The sequence below is a fragment of the Entelurus aequoreus genome, linkage group LG08, assembly GCF_033978785.1.
Source record: "Entelurus aequoreus isolate RoL-2023_Sb linkage group LG08, RoL_Eaeq_v1.1, whole genome shotgun sequence".
NCBI lineage: Eukaryota > Metazoa > Chordata > Actinopteri > Syngnathiformes > Syngnathidae > Entelurus > Entelurus aequoreus.
In genome coordinates, this window is record NC_084738.1 from 58447221 (window position 1) to 58465817 (window position 18597).

The following is an 18597-nucleotide window of genomic DNA, read 5'->3' on the forward strand; positions in this document are numbered from 1 at the left end:
ATTGTGAAAGTCCAGTCCATAGTAGATCTAACATAATAGGGAGAGGGGGGCAGAGGAGAAAAGAAAAGAAACGGCAGATCAACTGCTCTAAAAGGGGGGTCTATTTAAAGGCTGGAGTATACAAATGAGTTTTAAGATGGGACTTAAATGTCAAATGTTGTAAGAACAAACAACACCATATTTTACAGTAACATTTTGTAAATGGAAAGTTTTTACTATAAAATAGACAGTCTACTTAAAAACAATTTATATAGTTAATAATGAAATCCAGAGGCTAATTCATACATTATTCACTGTTACAAGCGGCCCTCTGATGGCAGCCATAACTGCCATGTGGCCCTCAATGAAAACCAGTTTGACATCCCTGACTTAGAGCTTCGTCTGCTCTTTTTCGCGTCAATCAGCTCGTAAATGTCATCACTAAACATGAAACGCTCTAACTGTACTTTTAATGCGACCTTGCGGGATGTAGAACTCGCTGGTCGGCGCCGCTGGCGCGATCTGCTTTCTCTAAGCGGCACTCGGGTCCACTTTGGGTTGGGTCCGCTTTGAAGCTGCAAACCAGAACCCTTTCTGGACCTGACGTGTCTGACTCATGGATTGTGATACTTGCTGCCATCTTAGAAGTATGCTTACTTCCCTCATGTTAGCATGCTCATGTTTTATGCTGGCATATTTGCGATAGGATGTTGACTTTTCCTATGTTAGCATGCAAACATTAGCATTTTAACATTTTATGCTGGCATTTCAGCTCATTTTGATCATTCAAACCTACAATTCTTGAGTTTTGCAAGTATGCTAACTGTTCCCGTTATAACAAGCTAATGATAGAATGTTATCATTAGCATGCTAATGGATTATACTAGTATTTTAAAGGCCTACTGAAACCCACTACTACCGACCACGCAGTCTGATAGTTTATACATCAATGATGAAATCTTAACATTGCAACACATGCCAATACGGCCGGGTTAACTTAGAAAGTGCAATTTTAAATTTCCCGCTAAACTTCCGGTTGAAAACGTCTATGTATGATGACATTTGCGCGTGACGTCAATGGTTGAAGCGGAAGTATTCGGCCACATTGTATCCCAATACAAACAGCTCTGTTTTCATCGCAAAATTCCACAGTATTTTGGACATCTGTGTTGGTGAATCTTTTGCAATTTGTTTAATGAACAACGGAGACTGCAAAGAAGAAAGCTGTAGGTGGGATCGGTGTATTAGCGGCTGGCTGCAGCAACACAACGAGGAGGACTTTGAGTTGGATAGCAGACGCGCTATCCGACGCTAGCTGCCGACCGCATCGATGATCGGGTGAAGTCCTTCGTCGCGCCGTCGATAGCTGGAACGCAGGTGAGCACGGGTGTTGATGAGCAGATGAGGGCTGGCGTAGGTGGATAGCTAATGTTTTTAGCATAGCTCTGTCGAGGTCCCGTAGCTAAGTTAGCTTCAATGGCGTCGTTAGCAACAGCATTGCTAGGCTTCGCCAGGCGGTACAGCATTAACTGTGTGGTTACAGGTCCAGTGTTTGGTAGTATTGTTGATCTTCTGTCTATCCTTCCAGTCAGGGGCTTATTTCTTTTGTTTCTATCTGCATTTAAGCACGATGCTATCACGTTAGCTCCGTAGCTAAAGTGCTTCGCCGATGTATTGTCGTGGACATAAAAGTCACTGTGAATGTCCATTTCGCGTTCTCGACTCTCATTTTCAAGAGGAAATAGTATCCGAGGTGGTTTAAAATACAAATCCGTGATCCACAATAGAAAAAGGAGAAAGTGTGGAATCCAATGAGCCAGCTTGTACCTAAGTTACAGTCAGAGCAAAAAAAGATACGTCCTGCACTGCACTCTAGTCCTTCACTCTCACGTTCCTCATCCACAAATCTTTCATCCTCGCTCAGATTAAAGGGGTAATTGTCACTTTCTCGGTCCGAATCGCTCTCGCTGCTGGTGTAAACAATGGGGAAATGTGAGGAGCCTTACAACCTGTGACGTCCCGCTACTTCCGGTACAGGCAAGGCTTTTTTTTTATCAGCGACCAAAAGTTGCGAACTTTATCGTCGATGTTCTCTACTAAATCCTTTCAGCAAAAATATGGGGATATCGCGAAATGATCAAGTATGACACATAGAATGGATCTGCTATCCCCGTTTAAATAAGAACATTTCTTATCAGTAGTCCTTTAATTAATTTTATAAATATTTCCCTAAAATCATGGATTGTGATACTTGTCGCCGTCTTAGAAGTATGCTCACGTTTTATGCTAGCATATTTGCGATAGCATGTTAACTTTTCCTATGTTAGCATGCTAAAATTCGCATTTTAACATTTTATGCTGGCATTTCAGCTCATTTTCATCATTCGAACCTAAAAGGGTTGTGTTTTGCAAGTCTGCTAACTGTTCCCGTTATAAGAAGCTAATGTTAGCATGCTAACGTTTTATTCTGGCCTTTTAGCTTCAATCAACCCCAAGTCGAAAGTTTACAGCACAGATAGCAGGCCCATAAACATAGTTAATAACACATTTATTTACCTTAGGTATCCGTTCCGAAATGCAAAGTCGAGCTCAAAGAATAAGGTACTAGTTTTCTGTTGGGTTCTGATCCTGGTCCTGGTCTGGAGTACCACTTAGAGCAGTGTTTTTCAACCTTTTTTGAGCCAAGGCACATTTTTTTAACTTAAAAAATCCTGAGGCACACTACCAGCAAAAAATCATTAAACAATGAAACTCAGCAGCCGATATTGACAATAAAAAGTCGTTGTCGCAATTGTTGGATATGACTTTAAACCATAACCAACCATGCATCACTATAGCTCTTGTCTCAAAGTAGGTGTACTGTCACGACCTGTCACATCACGCTGTGACTTATTTTGAGTTTTTTGCTGTTTTCCTGCGTGTAGTGTTCTAGTTCTTGTCTTGTGCTCCTATTTTGGTGGCTTTTCCTGTTTTGTTAGTATTTTCCTGTTTCAGTTTCATGTCTTCCTTGAGCACTATTCCCCGTACCTAATTTGTTTTAGCAATCAAAACTATTTAAGTTGTTGCTACCCTTCTTTGTGGGGACATTATTGATTGTCATGTCATGTTCGGATGTACAAACCCCGTTTCCATATGAGTTGGGAAATTGTGTTAGATGTAAATATAAACGGAATACAATGATTTGCAAATCATTTTCAACCCATATTCAATTGAATGCACTACAAAGACAAGATATTTGATGTTCAAACTCATAAACTTTTTATTTTGTTTTTGCAAATAATAATTAACTTAGAATTTCATGACTGCAACACGTGCCAAAGTAGTTGGGAAAGGTTGTTCACCACTGTGTTACATGGCCTTTCCTTTTAACAACACTCAGTAAACGTTTGGGAACTGAGGAAACACATTTTTTAAGCTTCTCAGGTGGAATTCTTTCCCATTCTTGCTTGATGTACAGCTTAAGTTGTTCAACAGTCCGGGGGTCTCCGTTGGGGTATTTCAGGCTTCATAATGCGCCACACATTTTCAATGGGAGACAGGTCTGGACTACAGGCAGGCCAGTCTGGTACCCGCACTCTTTTACTATGAAGCCACGTTGATGTAACACCTGGCTTGGCATTGTCTTGCTGAAATAAGCAGGGGCGTCCATGGTAACGTTGCTTGGATGGCAACATATGTTGCTCCAAAACCTGTATGTACCTTTCAGCATTAATGGCGCCTTCACAGATGTGTAAGTTACCCATGTCTTGGGCACTAATACACCCCCATACCATCACAGATGCTGGCTTTTCAACTTTGCGCCTATAACAATCCGGATGGTTCTTTTCCTCTTTGGTTTGGAGGACACAACGTCCACAGTTTCCAATAACAATTTGAAATGTGGACTCGTCAGACCACAGAACACTTTTCCACTTTGTATCAGTCCATCTTAGATGAGCTCAGGCCCAGCGAAGCCGACGGCGTTTCTGGGTGTTGTTGATAAACGGTTTTCGCCTTGCATAGGAGAGTTTTAACTTGCACTTACAGATGTAGCGACCAACTGTAGTTACTGACAGTGGTTTTCTGAAGTGTTCCTGAGCCCATGTGGTGATATCCTTTACACACTGATGTCGCTTGTTTATGCAGTACAGCCTGAGGGATCGAAGGTCACGGGCTTAGTTGCTTACGTGCAGTGATTTCTCCAGATTCTCTGAACACTTTGATGATATTACGGACCGTAGATGGTGAAATCCCTAAATTCCTTGCAATAGCTGGTTGAGAAAGGTTTTTCTTAAACTGTTCAACAATTTGCTCACACATTTGTTGACAAAGTGGTGACCCTCGCCCCATCCTTGTTTGTGAATGACTGAGCATTTCATGGAGTCTACTTTTATACCCAATCATGGCACCCACCTGTTCCCAATTTGCCTGTTCACCTGTGGGATGTTCCAAATAAGTGTTTGATGAGCATTCCTCAACTTTATCAGTATTTATTGCCACCTTTCCCAACTTCTTTGTCACATGTTGCTGGCATCAAATTCTAAAGTTAATGATTATTTGAAAAAAAAAAAAAAGTTTATCAGTTTGAACATCAAATATGTTGTCTTTGTAGCATATTCAACTGAATATGGGTTGAAAATGATTTGCAAATCATTGTATTCCGTTTATATTTACATCTAACACAATTTCCCAACTCATATGGAAACAGGGTTTGTACTTTGTGGACGCCGTCTTTGCTCCACAGCAAGTCTTTGCTGTCGTCCAGCATTCTGTTTTTGTAGCCAGTTCAGTTTTAGTTTCGTTCCCTAAGCGTCAATGCCTTTTCTCAGCGGCACTCGCCTTTTGTTTATTTTTGGTTTTAGCATTAGATACCCTTTCACCTGCATGCTGCCTCCCGCTGTCGTCTGCATATTGGGATCACGACAAACCATGTTTCCGACATCTACAAAGCAATTAGCTACCAGCTGCCACCTACTGATATGGAAGAGTATTACTCGGTTACTCTGCCGAGCTCTAGACAGCACTGACACTCAACAACGGCACATTATTTGCAGACTATAATTACTGGTTTGCAAAAAATATTTTTACCCCAAATAGGTGAAACTACATAATCTCCCACGGCACACCAGTTTGTATCTCACGGCACACTAGTGTTGAAAAACACTGACTTAGAGCATCGTCTGCTTTTTGTCGCGTCAATCAGCTCGTAAATGTCATCACTAAACATGAAACGCTCTAACTGTACTTTTACGCGACCTTGCGGGATGTAGAGCTCGCCGGCACGCATTGGGTTGGGTCTGCTTCGAGGCTGCAAACCGGAACCCTTTCTGGACCCGACGTGTCTGACGTGGTTTCTACGCTGATGGAGATGACAAATTAAAAGACAGCACACAGGGGAGCAGTTTACGAGGGGCGCTTCCGGTCTTTTACTTCCTGCCTTTACCCTTTTTTTTTTTCTCTCACGCGACATTTACGTTGACGTCCATAACTGAGGGCCTCGGAGCAGTGTTTTTCAACCATTGTGCCGCGGCTAGTGCCGTGAGATACAATCTGGTGTGCCGTGGGAGATGATCTAATTTCACCTATTTGGGGTAAAAAAAAATATTTTTTGCAAACCAGTAATTCTAGTCTGCAAATGATGTGTTGTTGTTGAGTGTCGGTGCTGTCTAGAGCTCGGCAGAGTAACCGTGTAATACTCTTCCATATCAGTAGGTGGCGGCCGGTAGCTAATTGCTTTGTAGATGTCGGAAACAGCGGGAGGCAGTGTGCAGGTAAAAGGGTATTTAATGCTTAAACAAAAAATAAACAAAAGGTAAGTGACCCTAAGAAAAGGCATTGAAGCTTAGGGAAGGCTATGCAGAACAACACTAAAACTGAACTGGCTACAAAGTCAACAAAACCAGAATGCTGGACGACAGCAAAGACTTACTGTGGAGCAAAGACGGCGTCCACAATGTACATCCGAACATGACATGACAATCAACAATGTCCACACAAAGAAGGATAAAAACAAAGTAGATGCGGGGAAATATCGCTCAAAGGAAGACATGAAACTGCTACAGGAAAATACCAAAAAAAGAGAAAAAGCCACCAAAATAGGAGCACAAGACAAGAACTAAAACACTACACACAGGAAAACAGCAAAAAACTCCAAATAAGTCAGGGTGTGATGTGACAGGTGGTGACAGTACACCTACTTTGAGACAAGAGCTATAGTGATGCTTGGTTATGCTTTAAAGCAGGGGTGTCCAAAGTGCGGCACGGGGGCCATTTGCGGCCCGCAGCTAATTGCTCACCGGCCCGCCACACATTCTGGAAATGCTATTGCAAAAATTTAAAAAAACATTTAAAAAAGTGGAATGAGGTGAAATCTAACGAGAAAAAGTTGCAATGTTGACACAAAGCTGTCATGCAGGCTGTTTTTTTTTGTTTTGCCATTGCTCAAAAAAATAAGAATTACAAAAAAATCTATGTAATAATGAATTATTTTCAAGGCTCCAATTACTTCAAAAACTTTACATTAAAATGTTTTATGTGGAAAAAATATTGCATATATTGTGTGGTTGCCATATAAAAACATCAAAGTTTTATTTGACAAAAGACCATAAAACAAACAAAATAATAGTTTAAACGCAAAATCGACAGATATATCTGAAGTTGATCTCGTAACTTAAGTGTTGAAAGTTTAAAAAAAAAAAAGATAATAAAAATGTATCACTTTATGAGTGGGGCACCTTTTGGAGTGGGATTGTATTTATCTTTACACTGTGATTACTCAAAAAATAATAATGAATTAAAATCAATGGTGTCCTGCATTATTGATCTTTTATGGTTCTAATTACTAAATACTGCATATGTCAGTTTTACTATAAAAAACAAAGTTGTCTATGACAAAAAAGGCATAAAACCATTTTATTTTTTATTACATATCAACCTGAAGTTGATATAAAGATGTACTGTAAGCGTTAAATAATTTTAAAAAAATAATAATTTGACTTATTTTTAACATTTTAATGACTGAGACCCTTTATGGTCCCCGGGAGCCCTAAAGGTAAAAAAAATCCATATATTTTGTTATGGTTTGAAAATGAATAATATCAAAATGGCCCCCACGTGCTTTAATTTTTCAATTTACAGCCCTCAGTGGAAAAACTTTGGACACCCCTGCTTTAAAGTCATATCGAACAATTGCAACAACGACTTTTTACTGTCAACTGAGTTTCGTTTTTAATGATTTCTGCTGGCGGTGTGCCTCCGCATTTTTTCAACGCCAAAAATGTGCCTTGGCTCAAAAAAGGTTGAAAAACACTGCCTTGGAGGATTACGCGGTACAAACGAGCGCGTTCATTAATTTTCTTGATGTTTTTCTACTCCGCGGATGAAACAATGCAAACAATCTCCTGCCGAAAGGACTGGAAATATCCACGACTCCGGGCCACGCTGTTAATGTGACTGAATGCCCTCTGACAGCGTTCCCAGCAGGCTAATGCGCTACGCTAGCCAGCGCTTAGCCTCTCGCCTTAAAAACGCTAGCAGCTAGCTTATCTCGCATCTGTGGTAGGCTTTTAGTTTCATGTTTGTCAGTTCAAGAAAAAGCTCAATTTGTCTGCAAATTTCTCTTTTGGTTTTGGCCACAGAAAAGAAAGTAGTGTTGGATGAAAGTGAGGTCGTATTGATGACGGACGGGATCATCAGTAGATTTGTCAAGTCCTCCATTTCTCATCTTCTCTTATCGCAACGCTTGGCGATTTATTGGAGTTCATTCTTCTTTCCCCTTCATTTATCCTCTGCCGGCCTCTTTAGCATAATCGTTTTGTTAGCCCTTGTGAAATTCTTCAGTACTTCTCTTTTTTATTATGAAATATGACTCGCTGGAGCGTACGTTTTAGGTGTTTTATCAGCCGCCTGTGTCAACTTGTGGGATGACTTTCTAACTTATTTAGTTATTTTCTTCGACCTCTTCCTCCGCCTGAGTTTCTTTCCAGGTGGTCCAGTTTGGTCCCGGTATCTTCGACTTGAATAAATCTTCACTTCTTTCTTTCCTGATGCTGAATTCTACAGTTAGCGAGCCAAATAGCTCTTGGTCTGCTGCTCTTCTGGTTATGCGTAGCATCATTGGTAAATAATTAGAGATGTCCGATAATGGCTTTTTTGCCGATATTCTGATATTGTCCAACTCTTAATGACCGATTCCAATATCAACTGATACCGATGTATACAGTCGTGGAATTAACACATTATTATGCCTAACTTTGTTGTGATGCCCCGCTGGATGCATTGAACAATGTAACAAGGTTTTCCAAAATAAATCAACTCAAGTATTGGAAAAAAATGCCAACATGGCACTGCCATATTTATTATTGAAGTCACTAAGTGCATAATTTTTTTTAACTTGCCTCAAAGCAGCAGCTTGGAATTTGGTACATGCTCCCTGAGAGAGCATGAGGAGGTTGAGGTGGGGAGGTGGGCGGGGTTGAGGCGGGGGGGGGGGGGGTAGCGGGTGGTGTATATTGTAGCATCCTGGAAGAGTTAGTGCTGCATGGGGTTCTGGGTATTTGTTCTGTTGTGTTTACGTTGTGTTACGGTGCGGATGTTCTCCCGAAATGTGTTTGTCATTTTTGTTTGGTGCGTGTTCACAGTGTGGCACATATTTGTAACAGTGTTAAAGTTGTTTATACGGCTACCCTCAGTGTGACCTGTATGGCTGTTGACCAAGTATGCATTGCATTCACTTCTGTGTGTGTGAAAAGCCGTTGATATTATGTGATTGGGCCGTTACGCAAGGTTTATTGGCACTCTGTACTTCTCCCTACGTCCGTGTACCACTCCGTACAGCGGCGTTTTAAAAAGTCATAAATGTTACTTTTTGAAACCGATACCGATAATTTCCGATATTACATTTTAAAGCATTTATCGGCCGATAATATCGGCAGTCCAATATTATCGGACATCTCTAAGTAATCTGTATTTACATAGTGCTATGCTATACCTGGAATGATACCTAAAGCGCTTACATGACATGACACGTCAGAGTCACACGTTCCCACACTGATGGCGGAAGCTGCCATGCAAGGCGCTAACCGCGACCCATCAGGAGCAAGGGTGATGTCAGCTTTGTTTAAAAGTGCAAACATTTCAGCACAACGTTTGTCTTTTTCACTTTTAAATGATCACAAAGCCTTTGAGGGCTTCCCTTGCCTTCTTTGGGCCCTGTGCCCTCTTTCTCTCTAGCTCTCTTTCTCCCTGTACATCAGCTCAGTTTCAGTTTATTTCGAACATGCGTACGATACAATATAACGCATCACTGCAAATGGGCCGCTCTTTGGACACCCCTGCCGTAGGTTCACCACTCTCATGCCTGCTCTTTTAGAGAAGTCTGCAGAAACAATGGATTTTGAAAATGCATTAATCAAACTTATTACACAAATTGTTAAAACGACAAAAACAAATCAAAGTTTTTTCTCTCAAAACTTTTGACAGATTCTCTCGTCTTCTTTGGGCCCTGTGCTCTCTTTCTTCCTAGCTCTCTTTCTCCCTGTACATCAGTTCAGTTTCAGTCTATTTCGAACATGCGTACGATACAATGCAACGCATCACGTATTTCCAGTTGTTTCATTACAGCACGTCCGAAAAGGAGTAGGAAGAAGCAGAGCTTATTTAATCCTACCCCTTTTCATACCATTGCAATTTTATCCCATCTTCTTGTTCTCTGTAACAGGACAGTGAATAAATAAACGATAAATAATTCATACACCATAGTAAGGGGAGTAGTACAGTTTTTCCCATAAACTGCCAAGATACCTGTGGCGGTGGGGGCGTGGCTATGGGCGTGGTCACCATGACATCATCGAGTAATTTGCATAATTGACTACAATGATATGATTTTCTCTAAAAAGGCTCAAAAAATGTATACTTACTAATTAATAATAACAGTTTTGTTTTAAACATCCATCCATCCATCCATCCATCCATTTTACAATATAATTACAACACCTTATGTACATATTTATATACAGATTTGAACAATAAGTTATTCACTAAAATATATTTATTAATTGTGGTTCTTACAAAAAATATATCTTATAAAAATATAAAAGCTAAAATGTCTCTTAAAGCTCTGCCCCTTTAATTAGTGCATACTAAATAATTTAACTTTAGCCTGCTACTACAACCATATTATTTACCAGCAACATAAAGTGAAACAGAGGCAGAGGTGTCCTGCCACAGTCAGTAACAAATAAACAGAAAACAGTAGTGGTGGTAGATAGACACAAAGCTTCATCAAACATCTGATCCACTGAACAAAGAGCTCCAAAAATCTTGATCCTACACTTCTCTTTTGTAAAGTAAATCTGAACAGCCGATATGGGCATCTACATCAACTATATGATTTGCCTGAGAAGCTGGACAGGACAAAAAAAAATAAAAAATAAAATTAATTTTGTTTTTGTTTTTTTTGTGGCGGCCTTAATTCTTTCGTGGCGGGCCGCCACAAATAAATGAATGTATGGGAAACACTGTAGTATTACTACTGTGATCTAACTGTCAAGGGGGGTAGTATTACTACTGTAATCTATTTGTAAAGGTAGGTAGTGTTACTACTCTAGTCTGTCAAGGGGGTTAGTATTACTACTGTGATCTAACTGCCAAGGGGGGTAGTATTACTACTGTAATCTATTTTTAAAGGTAGGTAGTGTTACTACTCTAGTCTGTCAAGGGGGTTAGTATTACTACTGTGATCTAACTGTTAAGGGGAGTAGTATTACTACTGTGATCTAACTGCCAAGGGGGGTAGTATTACTACTGTAATCTATTTGTAAAGGTAGGTAGTATTACTATTCTAGTCTAACTGCCAAGGGGGTTAGTATTACTACTGTAATCTATTTGTAAAGGTAGGTAGTGTTACTACTGTAGTCTGTCAAGGGGGTTAGTATTACTACTGTGATCTAACTGCCAAGGGGGGTAGTATTACTACTGTGATCTAACTGTCAAGGGGGGTAGTATTACTACTGTAATCTATTTTTAAAGGTAGGTAGTGTTACTACTCTAGTCTGTCAAGGGGGTTAGTATTACTACTGTGATCTAACTGCCAAGGGGGTTAGTATTACTACTGTGATCTAACTGTCAAGGGGGGTAGTATTACTACTGTAATCTATTTTTAAAGGTAGGTAGTGTTACTACTCTAGTCTGTCAAGGGGGTTAGTATTACTACTGTGATCTAACTGTTAAGGGGAGTAGTATTACTACTGTGATCTAACTGCCAAGGGGGGTAGTATTACTACTGTAATCTATTTGTAAAGGTAGGTAGTATTACTATTCTAGTCTAACTGCCAAGGGGGGTAGTATTACTACTGTAATCTATTTGTAAAGGTAGGTAGTATTACTACTCTAGTCTGTCAAGGGGGGTAGTATTACTACTGTAATCTAACTGTTAAGGGAGGTAGTATTACTACTGTGATCTAACTGTTAAGGGGAGTTGTATTACTACTGTAATCTAACTGTTAAGGGAGGTAGTATTACTACTGTAATCTGTCAAGGGGGGGTAGTATTACTACTGTAATCTAACTGTTAAGGGGGGTAGTATTACTACTGTAATCTAACTGTTAAGGGGGGTAGTATTACTACTGTAATCTAACTGTTAAGGGAGGTAGTATTACTACTGTAATCTAACTGTTAAGGGGGGTAGTATTACTACTGTAATCTAACTGTTAAGGGAGGTAGTATTACTACTGTAATCTGTCAAGGGGGGTAGTATTACTACTGTAATCAATTGTACTCTACTTTTATGACTGTACTTTACGTGTTTGAATGTGTTCTGTGTACATCGTGACTGACTTAGATGTTTATTTACTGCAGAAGTTCTGTTCCGACTTCGCAGACCAGAGCTGCTCACGTAAGCCGAGGACTTCCTGTACTGCACCTTTTAAGAGAGAGCGCGCGGGAAGGAATATACTGTCTCCTTTTTGTCGGTATCGTCCAACTTGGAGTCTACCTGGTGGGTGTCTACCACCACGCATGTCTAGATATGATCAAATATTTACTCGGGATGTTTGTGATGTGGTCACGTCACATCTTTGTTCACTTCACACAAGAGCATGTCGTCATGCAGTGTGTGTCTGTGTGGTGTTCCTGTCTCCATTGTGTGTCTTTTTGTTAAACGTGTGAGTCACCACGGCGGTTGTTCCGTCTCCAACTGCAAGTCTTTGCAGCGCCGAGATGCGGCCAGATGTGTTTTGACATGGCCGCTCGCTCCTGGCAGCGCTCCTCTGTGACATCACATCTGTGTGTGTGCGTGTGTGCACAGCAGACATCCAAGCCTCTAATAGGCCGGTCCTACGGGCCAGCAGTCTCAGAGAGTATGTTGGAGTAGGTGTGTTGGGGGTGTGTACTGGCGACAGCCAATCACAGGCTGCAGCGACAGGAAGTGGGCGTTTGGAGCAAGCGTTTTTTGCGGCGCGCAAGGGGAACCGAAATAACGAGTGGCAAAGGGTTTCGTCGCGCATGAGTGCATTTGCTTGACACACTTAGACATCTTCATAGAGGAAGGGAGGGGAACGCTGCTGCTTTTTTTTTTTTTTGGCTTTGCAGGAAAACATCCTTACACACACACATTCTTGTATTTGTCACCTTCTTGAGACCTCTGAAAAAGGCCTGCCTCTTAAGGACCACCCATTCTAGATATATAAAGATTTGTATTTGCAACATTAATATTATACTGTATACATACTATGCAAATATAAAAAAGGTAAGCTTTTATTACATTTTTTATTGTTTTTAATGTTTTGTTAGTAATTGGTTTTAAATCTTCATTATTTACTTCAAGTTATTACATTATGTCTCTATATACATATATTTTTTTATAATTTTGGCCAAAGGGGGCGCATTTCAATTTCTTACACACACTTGTTATTTCATATGTTGGCCAGAGGGGGAGCACTTTTAAAACCGACACACAGTCAATTTTAAAAATCCCTCCTTTTTGGATCCACTCTAATTTTGATAGATTTCACCACCGGGGTGCAAATGAGACATTCTCTATTAGATGCAATTGTTTTCCGTATTGGGACCATGATTTCGGTCCTGACTTGTTCACCGGCCCTCATATGGAAGGTACTTTTTCTTGTTGATGTCTCAAGAAGGTTGGAAATACAAGAACACACACACACACACACACACACACACACACACACACACACACACACACACACGTTATTGTATTTCTTACCTTCTTGAGACCTGAGAAAAATGCCTACCTTTTTAGGACCATTGTTTTTAAATATATAAAGATTTGTGTTTACAACATTAATACATACTATGCAAATATGAAAAAGCTTGTTGTGAAAAATAAGTTGGAATTTCACAAGAAAAAGGTCACAATTTCGCAAGAAAAACTGAACATTTGTGCACTATTATGATAAAAGTTGGAATTTTACTCAATAACAGTCGCAATTTTACAAGAAAAGTTAAACATTTTGGCAACTTTGTGAAAAGAGTCGTCATTTTACTCGACAAAAGTCACAATTTTATAAGAAAACTTAAACCTTTTGGCAATATTATAATAATTATCGGAATTTTACTTGACAAAAATATGACAAAAGTCATAATTTTCTTCACCCGCGACCCCGAAGGGAATAAGCGGTAGAAAATGGATGGATGGATGGATGGATAATTTTCTTCAAAAAAATTTCACTATTTTACATGAACAACAAAAAAATTGGCAATATTGTGATAAAAGTCAGAATCTTATATGACAAATATCACCTTTTTGCAATAAAAAGCAATAATTTTACATTAAAAGGTAATAATTTCATGAGAAAATATTGCAATATTACAGAAACAGAAATAATCTGAGAAATTGTTCCCAATTTTATTAGAAAAAAGTCAACACATTCTGTGAAAAAGACTGCTTCTGGTTGATTTATTTTTTTTGAATGATTTGTTTGTAATTGGTTTTTAATCTTTATTATTTACTTTAAGTTATTACAGTATGTCCTTATACACATTTATTGAATTTTTGTAATTAATTTTGGCCAAAGGGGGGGCATTTCAATTTCTTACACACACTTCGTATTATTATGTGTTGACCAGAGGGGGAGCACTTCAGATTTTTACAAACACTTGTTATTTCATATGTTGACCAGAGGGGGAGCACTTTAAAAACCGGCACACAGTCAATTTGAAAAATCCCTCCTTGTTGGGACCACCCTAATTTTGATAGATTTCACCACCAGTGGTGCGAATGAGATCTCTATTTTTTGTTTTTTGTAATGTGCTTAAGGCAGACGACAAACGAGTCACGGACCACAGATGGCCCCTGTGCCGCACTTTGGGCAACCCAGCTGTAGAACCTAACTGTTAATGGCCACTATAGTCTTAGTACCGTAGTGTATTTGTGGTCACATATGGGACGCGGGTTGTCTTACGTCAGCACTGGAAGTCGTAAAATCAGCTGTTCACCTGGCGGGTTTTTTAGGGGATGAATAGGGAAGTCCTTCTTTAGCTTGTTTTATCATATATTGCTGCCTTTGCACCTGTCAATGTTTACTTTTGTATGCACATTAAATCAGCAAAAAAATCCTGAATTTGGAGCAATGTTCACGGACTCTAGTATTTGGCTCTTTATTAGATGCAATGGTTTTCCGTATTGGGACCACGATTTTGGTCCTAACTTGTTCACCGGTCCTCATATGAAAGGTACTTTTCCTTGTTGATGTCTAAAGAAGGGTAGAAATACAAGAACACACACACACACACACACAATGCTCAGCGGTACGTTATCGTGTGGAGGAAAGGGAGCGAGAGGAAAAAAGGGTCAGTGAGACGACAGAAGCCACTATCATCCTCACCCACAGCAGGTGACAATCGCACCCAGGAGGTCACATGATTCTGTCTTCTCGTTATGTAAAAAACTATGATGGGACTGGGAAAAGGGGCGGGGCTTTATAAGAACACCTTTTCCCTCCCATTTGGCACTGTGGCAAAAGTATTTATTATAAAAACTAATATTTGTGTGTGGAATAAGATGAGCGGGAAATCAGATTCAGTGTTTTGACTGCTTGCCTTATTCATGTATACGCGGGCGCCACCTAGTGGTACGCCAAACAATCACTTGATTAAAGTACAGTGTTTTATTTTCCTATTTCAAACACAGTCTTACTGTTCAAACTGTGTGCAATGTTACAGTGGCCAAATATATTAAATATACCGTATTTTCCGCACTATAAGGCGCACCTAAAAACCTCCAATTTTTTTAAAAAGCAGACAGTGCGCCTTATAATCCGGTGCGCTTTATATATGGACCAATGTTGAGCCACAACAGGTCTCGCAACCCCAGCCTCTACTGTAGCGTCTATTCTATGCGCCTTATAATGCGGTGCGCCTTATATATGAACAAAGTTTTAAAATAGGCCATTCATTCAAGGTGCGCCTTATAATCCGGTGCGCCTTATAGTGCGGAAAATACGGTACTTGTTTTTAAAGAATACTTGGGCCTACTATGTATTTTAATGTTAGTCATTATGGTGGTACTAGGGTTGTACGGTATACCGGCACTAGTACCGTAAAAAACGTTACTATACTGTTTTGTTTTGTTTTTTTCGTGGACTTGATGCTGGCATACAAGCCGCAGCACACATTAGTTCAACACACGCTCACACTGCACTCGCAAGCAGAAACGGTGTAAAGACCGAAGAAGGAGAATGGACATATTCTGGCCTTAAAACTAACGATAAAGGTGAAGCTATAAACACTGAAGCGCCGCTCTGCAAACGGTGGTTCAAAACATAGCTAGCTAGCTAACGTCCGTCCATACAGTGTTTTAGCTACTTCTAAATCCATAATCCTCGCCTCCATGGTGACAAATAAAGTACGTTTCTTACAAGTATCGAGGAATAGCTGAGCATGCTTCACTACACACCGTAGGAGGATACAATGGCTAACCGCTAACAGCAAGCTAGCGCTCTAGAATGTAAATAAAAGGGTTTCATTAATTTGAATAATTGGCTAGTACACACGTATTTATTTTAAAGACCAAAAAACTTTATATTTATTGACAAATCTTTGTGTTATTATTAGTATCAACATGTCTTTTCGTGTTACATTATATAATGTGACTGTATTTTTGAATTGTTGCAGTTTATTTTATGGCTACACTGTCCTGTCTGCCCTCCCTGAATGTTGGAATTTAGTTTGGCAGATAGGTCAACAGTTCTTAAAAATTGGAAACTTCTTAAAAACGTTCAACTTTAGGTTGATAGTCTCCACACAATGGCGTTAGTGTAAACCAGTGGTTCTCAAACTTTTTTTGTCATCCCCCACTTTGGACAAGGGGGAGTTTTCAAGCCCTACCTGCCCCCATCGCCCCAACAGAACGCTAATGCCAAGCTTAACATTTTCAAATTTATTGAACATCAAGTAACATCAAGTTGTATACATTCAAACTCAATAACATAAAATAACATCAAGTTCAATAATAAATAAAATAACTGTGCAGCTGTGGTATAACTTGCATCAAGTTCAATAATAAATCAAATAACTGTGCAGCTGTGGTATAACTTGCATCAAGTTCAATAATAAATCAAATAACTTGCATCAAGTTCAATAATAAATCAAATAACTTGCATCAAGTTCAATAATAAATAAAACAAAAGTGTTATAACTTGCATCAAGTTCATTAATAAATCAAAAAAAGTGTTATAACTTGCATCAAGTTCAATAATAAATCAAATAAAAGTGTTATAACTTGCATCAAGTTCAATAATAAATCAAATAACTAGCATCAAGTTCAATAATAAATAAAATAAAAGTGCCACTTTGCAATCTTTGCAAAAAAAAAAGGAGGAGCTATGCATTTTGGCAAGACAGGGCAAGTGAACATGAGTTTTACAGTACTCCAGCATTAGTGGCTGCAATGAGCCTGTTTTGCACTGCACAGCTTTTCAAATTGGGGTTGCAGGCTTGACACTGCCACTGTTAAAACCTCATTGAGTTAGGGGCTGAGCTACCTTGACGCGAGTGCTTCCCGGTGAATGACACAGTGTGTCCAATGCGCATTTGGCGCAACCCTCTTTATTAGAGCCTGCAGCCCGTTTCTTTACCCTGCCATGGTCTGTGCGCCATCAGAGCAAAAGCCCACACAGTTTTCCCATTTAAGGTTGTGTTCTTTGAGGAAACTGTCCATTATCTTGAACAGCTCATCAGCAGTGGCTCTATTTTTTATGTATTTGCAAAACAGCAAATCCTCGCACAGTGACTCGCCATTCACAAAGCTTCCGCTTAGCCCCGCCCCCATTAGTTACTGTTGCTATGCCTGTCAAACTTTCGCTCCTACCTAGAAATTTAAAGCCTACAGGAAAAATAAGTAATTTACATTTATTTATATAGCGGATTTCACAGACAGAATCACAAAGTGATTTACAGTGTGTATAGAAAATGAAAGCATAGTAAAAAAAACAACCTAAGAATATAATTTTTTTTTTTAAAAAGTAAAGTGAAATTTCCTCCCGTTCCTCGCGCCCCACCTGTCATGTCTCTATTCCCCACCAGTGGGGCGCGCCCCACACTTTGAGAAACGCTGGTGTAAACTAAGCACACAAAGAAAGTACTTTAAAGTACACATATATGAAGGAGCAATGTTAAATGTCAACAGTTCTTAAAAATTAGAAACTTCTTAAAAACTTCCAACTTTCGGTTGATAGTCTCCACAATGATGTTAATGTAAACTAAGCACACGAAGAAAGTACTTTACAGTACACATAAAGTATACATATATGAAGGAGCAATGTTAAATCCATACAGTTTCGTATCAAAAAGCAATGCAACCATACAGGATAAAGGTTGGCTCTTATGCCGCTAGCTTAACGCTAACTTATAACGGAAGATCCCATTGACAGGCTAATGAAAATTAGCATAGAAATTGTTATAACAATTGACATTCTAACGGAACTAAGTTGACATAAAACTGCAAATGTCAAGACGTACATTCACCAAACTGTGGAAACTAATGTTGATGCTAAAGTTGTACTACTCGGTCTGCTGCTCTGCACTCTGTGCTCACTCAGCCTGTTGCTCATTTTGTGGAACCTCTTTGGGAGAAGACGGCAGCACATATCTTACCTGGAAAGTTCTGTAATAGAAAAATGTTTGTATTTACACTGCCTACCGAATCAGTGCCATTTGGCGTCTATGTTGCAGCGTGTCCTACTGTACTCGCCAGTGGCAGGACAAAACAACGTTTTAATCAAATCAGATCATTTCATTTGTGCAGGGCGACTTTGTCTCGGTGCCTTCCACTTCCCGCTCAGTGGAGGCTGCGTACAGATGAAAAGGAAATTGGCTTAATGGCTCAAAAATCTGCTTACTCACGCCGCGTTTTTTCATTGCTCCTTCAGCAGCACCGGACTTGTTCTTTGCTAATTAGTCCTAAAAATGGTTTTATTACCTCCGCCATGTTTGGGTGAGGTTTCCTACTTGCTACACAACAATGCAGTTAGTTAGCACATTGAGTGAATATGTAGTCACCTGTGAGTGCATTTCGATTGACACTGATCCCTCCTGTTACGTCTTCTTATGCTCTGGCAGAAGAGGCGTGTGTGAAGTGTGTTAAGAAGCAGAGGCACGATGCTATCTGCTGTACGAATT

General features: G+C 39.7%; 2 protein-coding genes across 4 annotated transcripts in view; one reads left to right on the top strand and one right to left on the bottom strand.

Annotated features, from left to right (window-relative positions):
• LOC133655271 (uncharacterized) overlaps window positions 1–5478 on the bottom strand; it is a 44232-nt gene extending 38754 nt beyond the window's left edge. The window contains exons 1-2 of the mRNA XM_062055261.1: window positions 5422–5478; window positions 5210–5317 (exon numbers count right to left, since the gene is read on the bottom strand). Of these exons, the coding sequence (XP_061911245.1) occupies window positions 5210–5317; window positions 5422–5478 (165 nt within the window). The remainder of the gene's footprint in view (window positions 1–5209; window positions 5318–5421) is intronic.
• The window catches only part of LOC133656094 (thyroid hormone receptor alpha-B), a 350922-nt gene that overhangs the window by 184702 nt on the left and 147623 nt on the right, over window positions 1–18597 (top strand). The window lies entirely within an intron of this gene.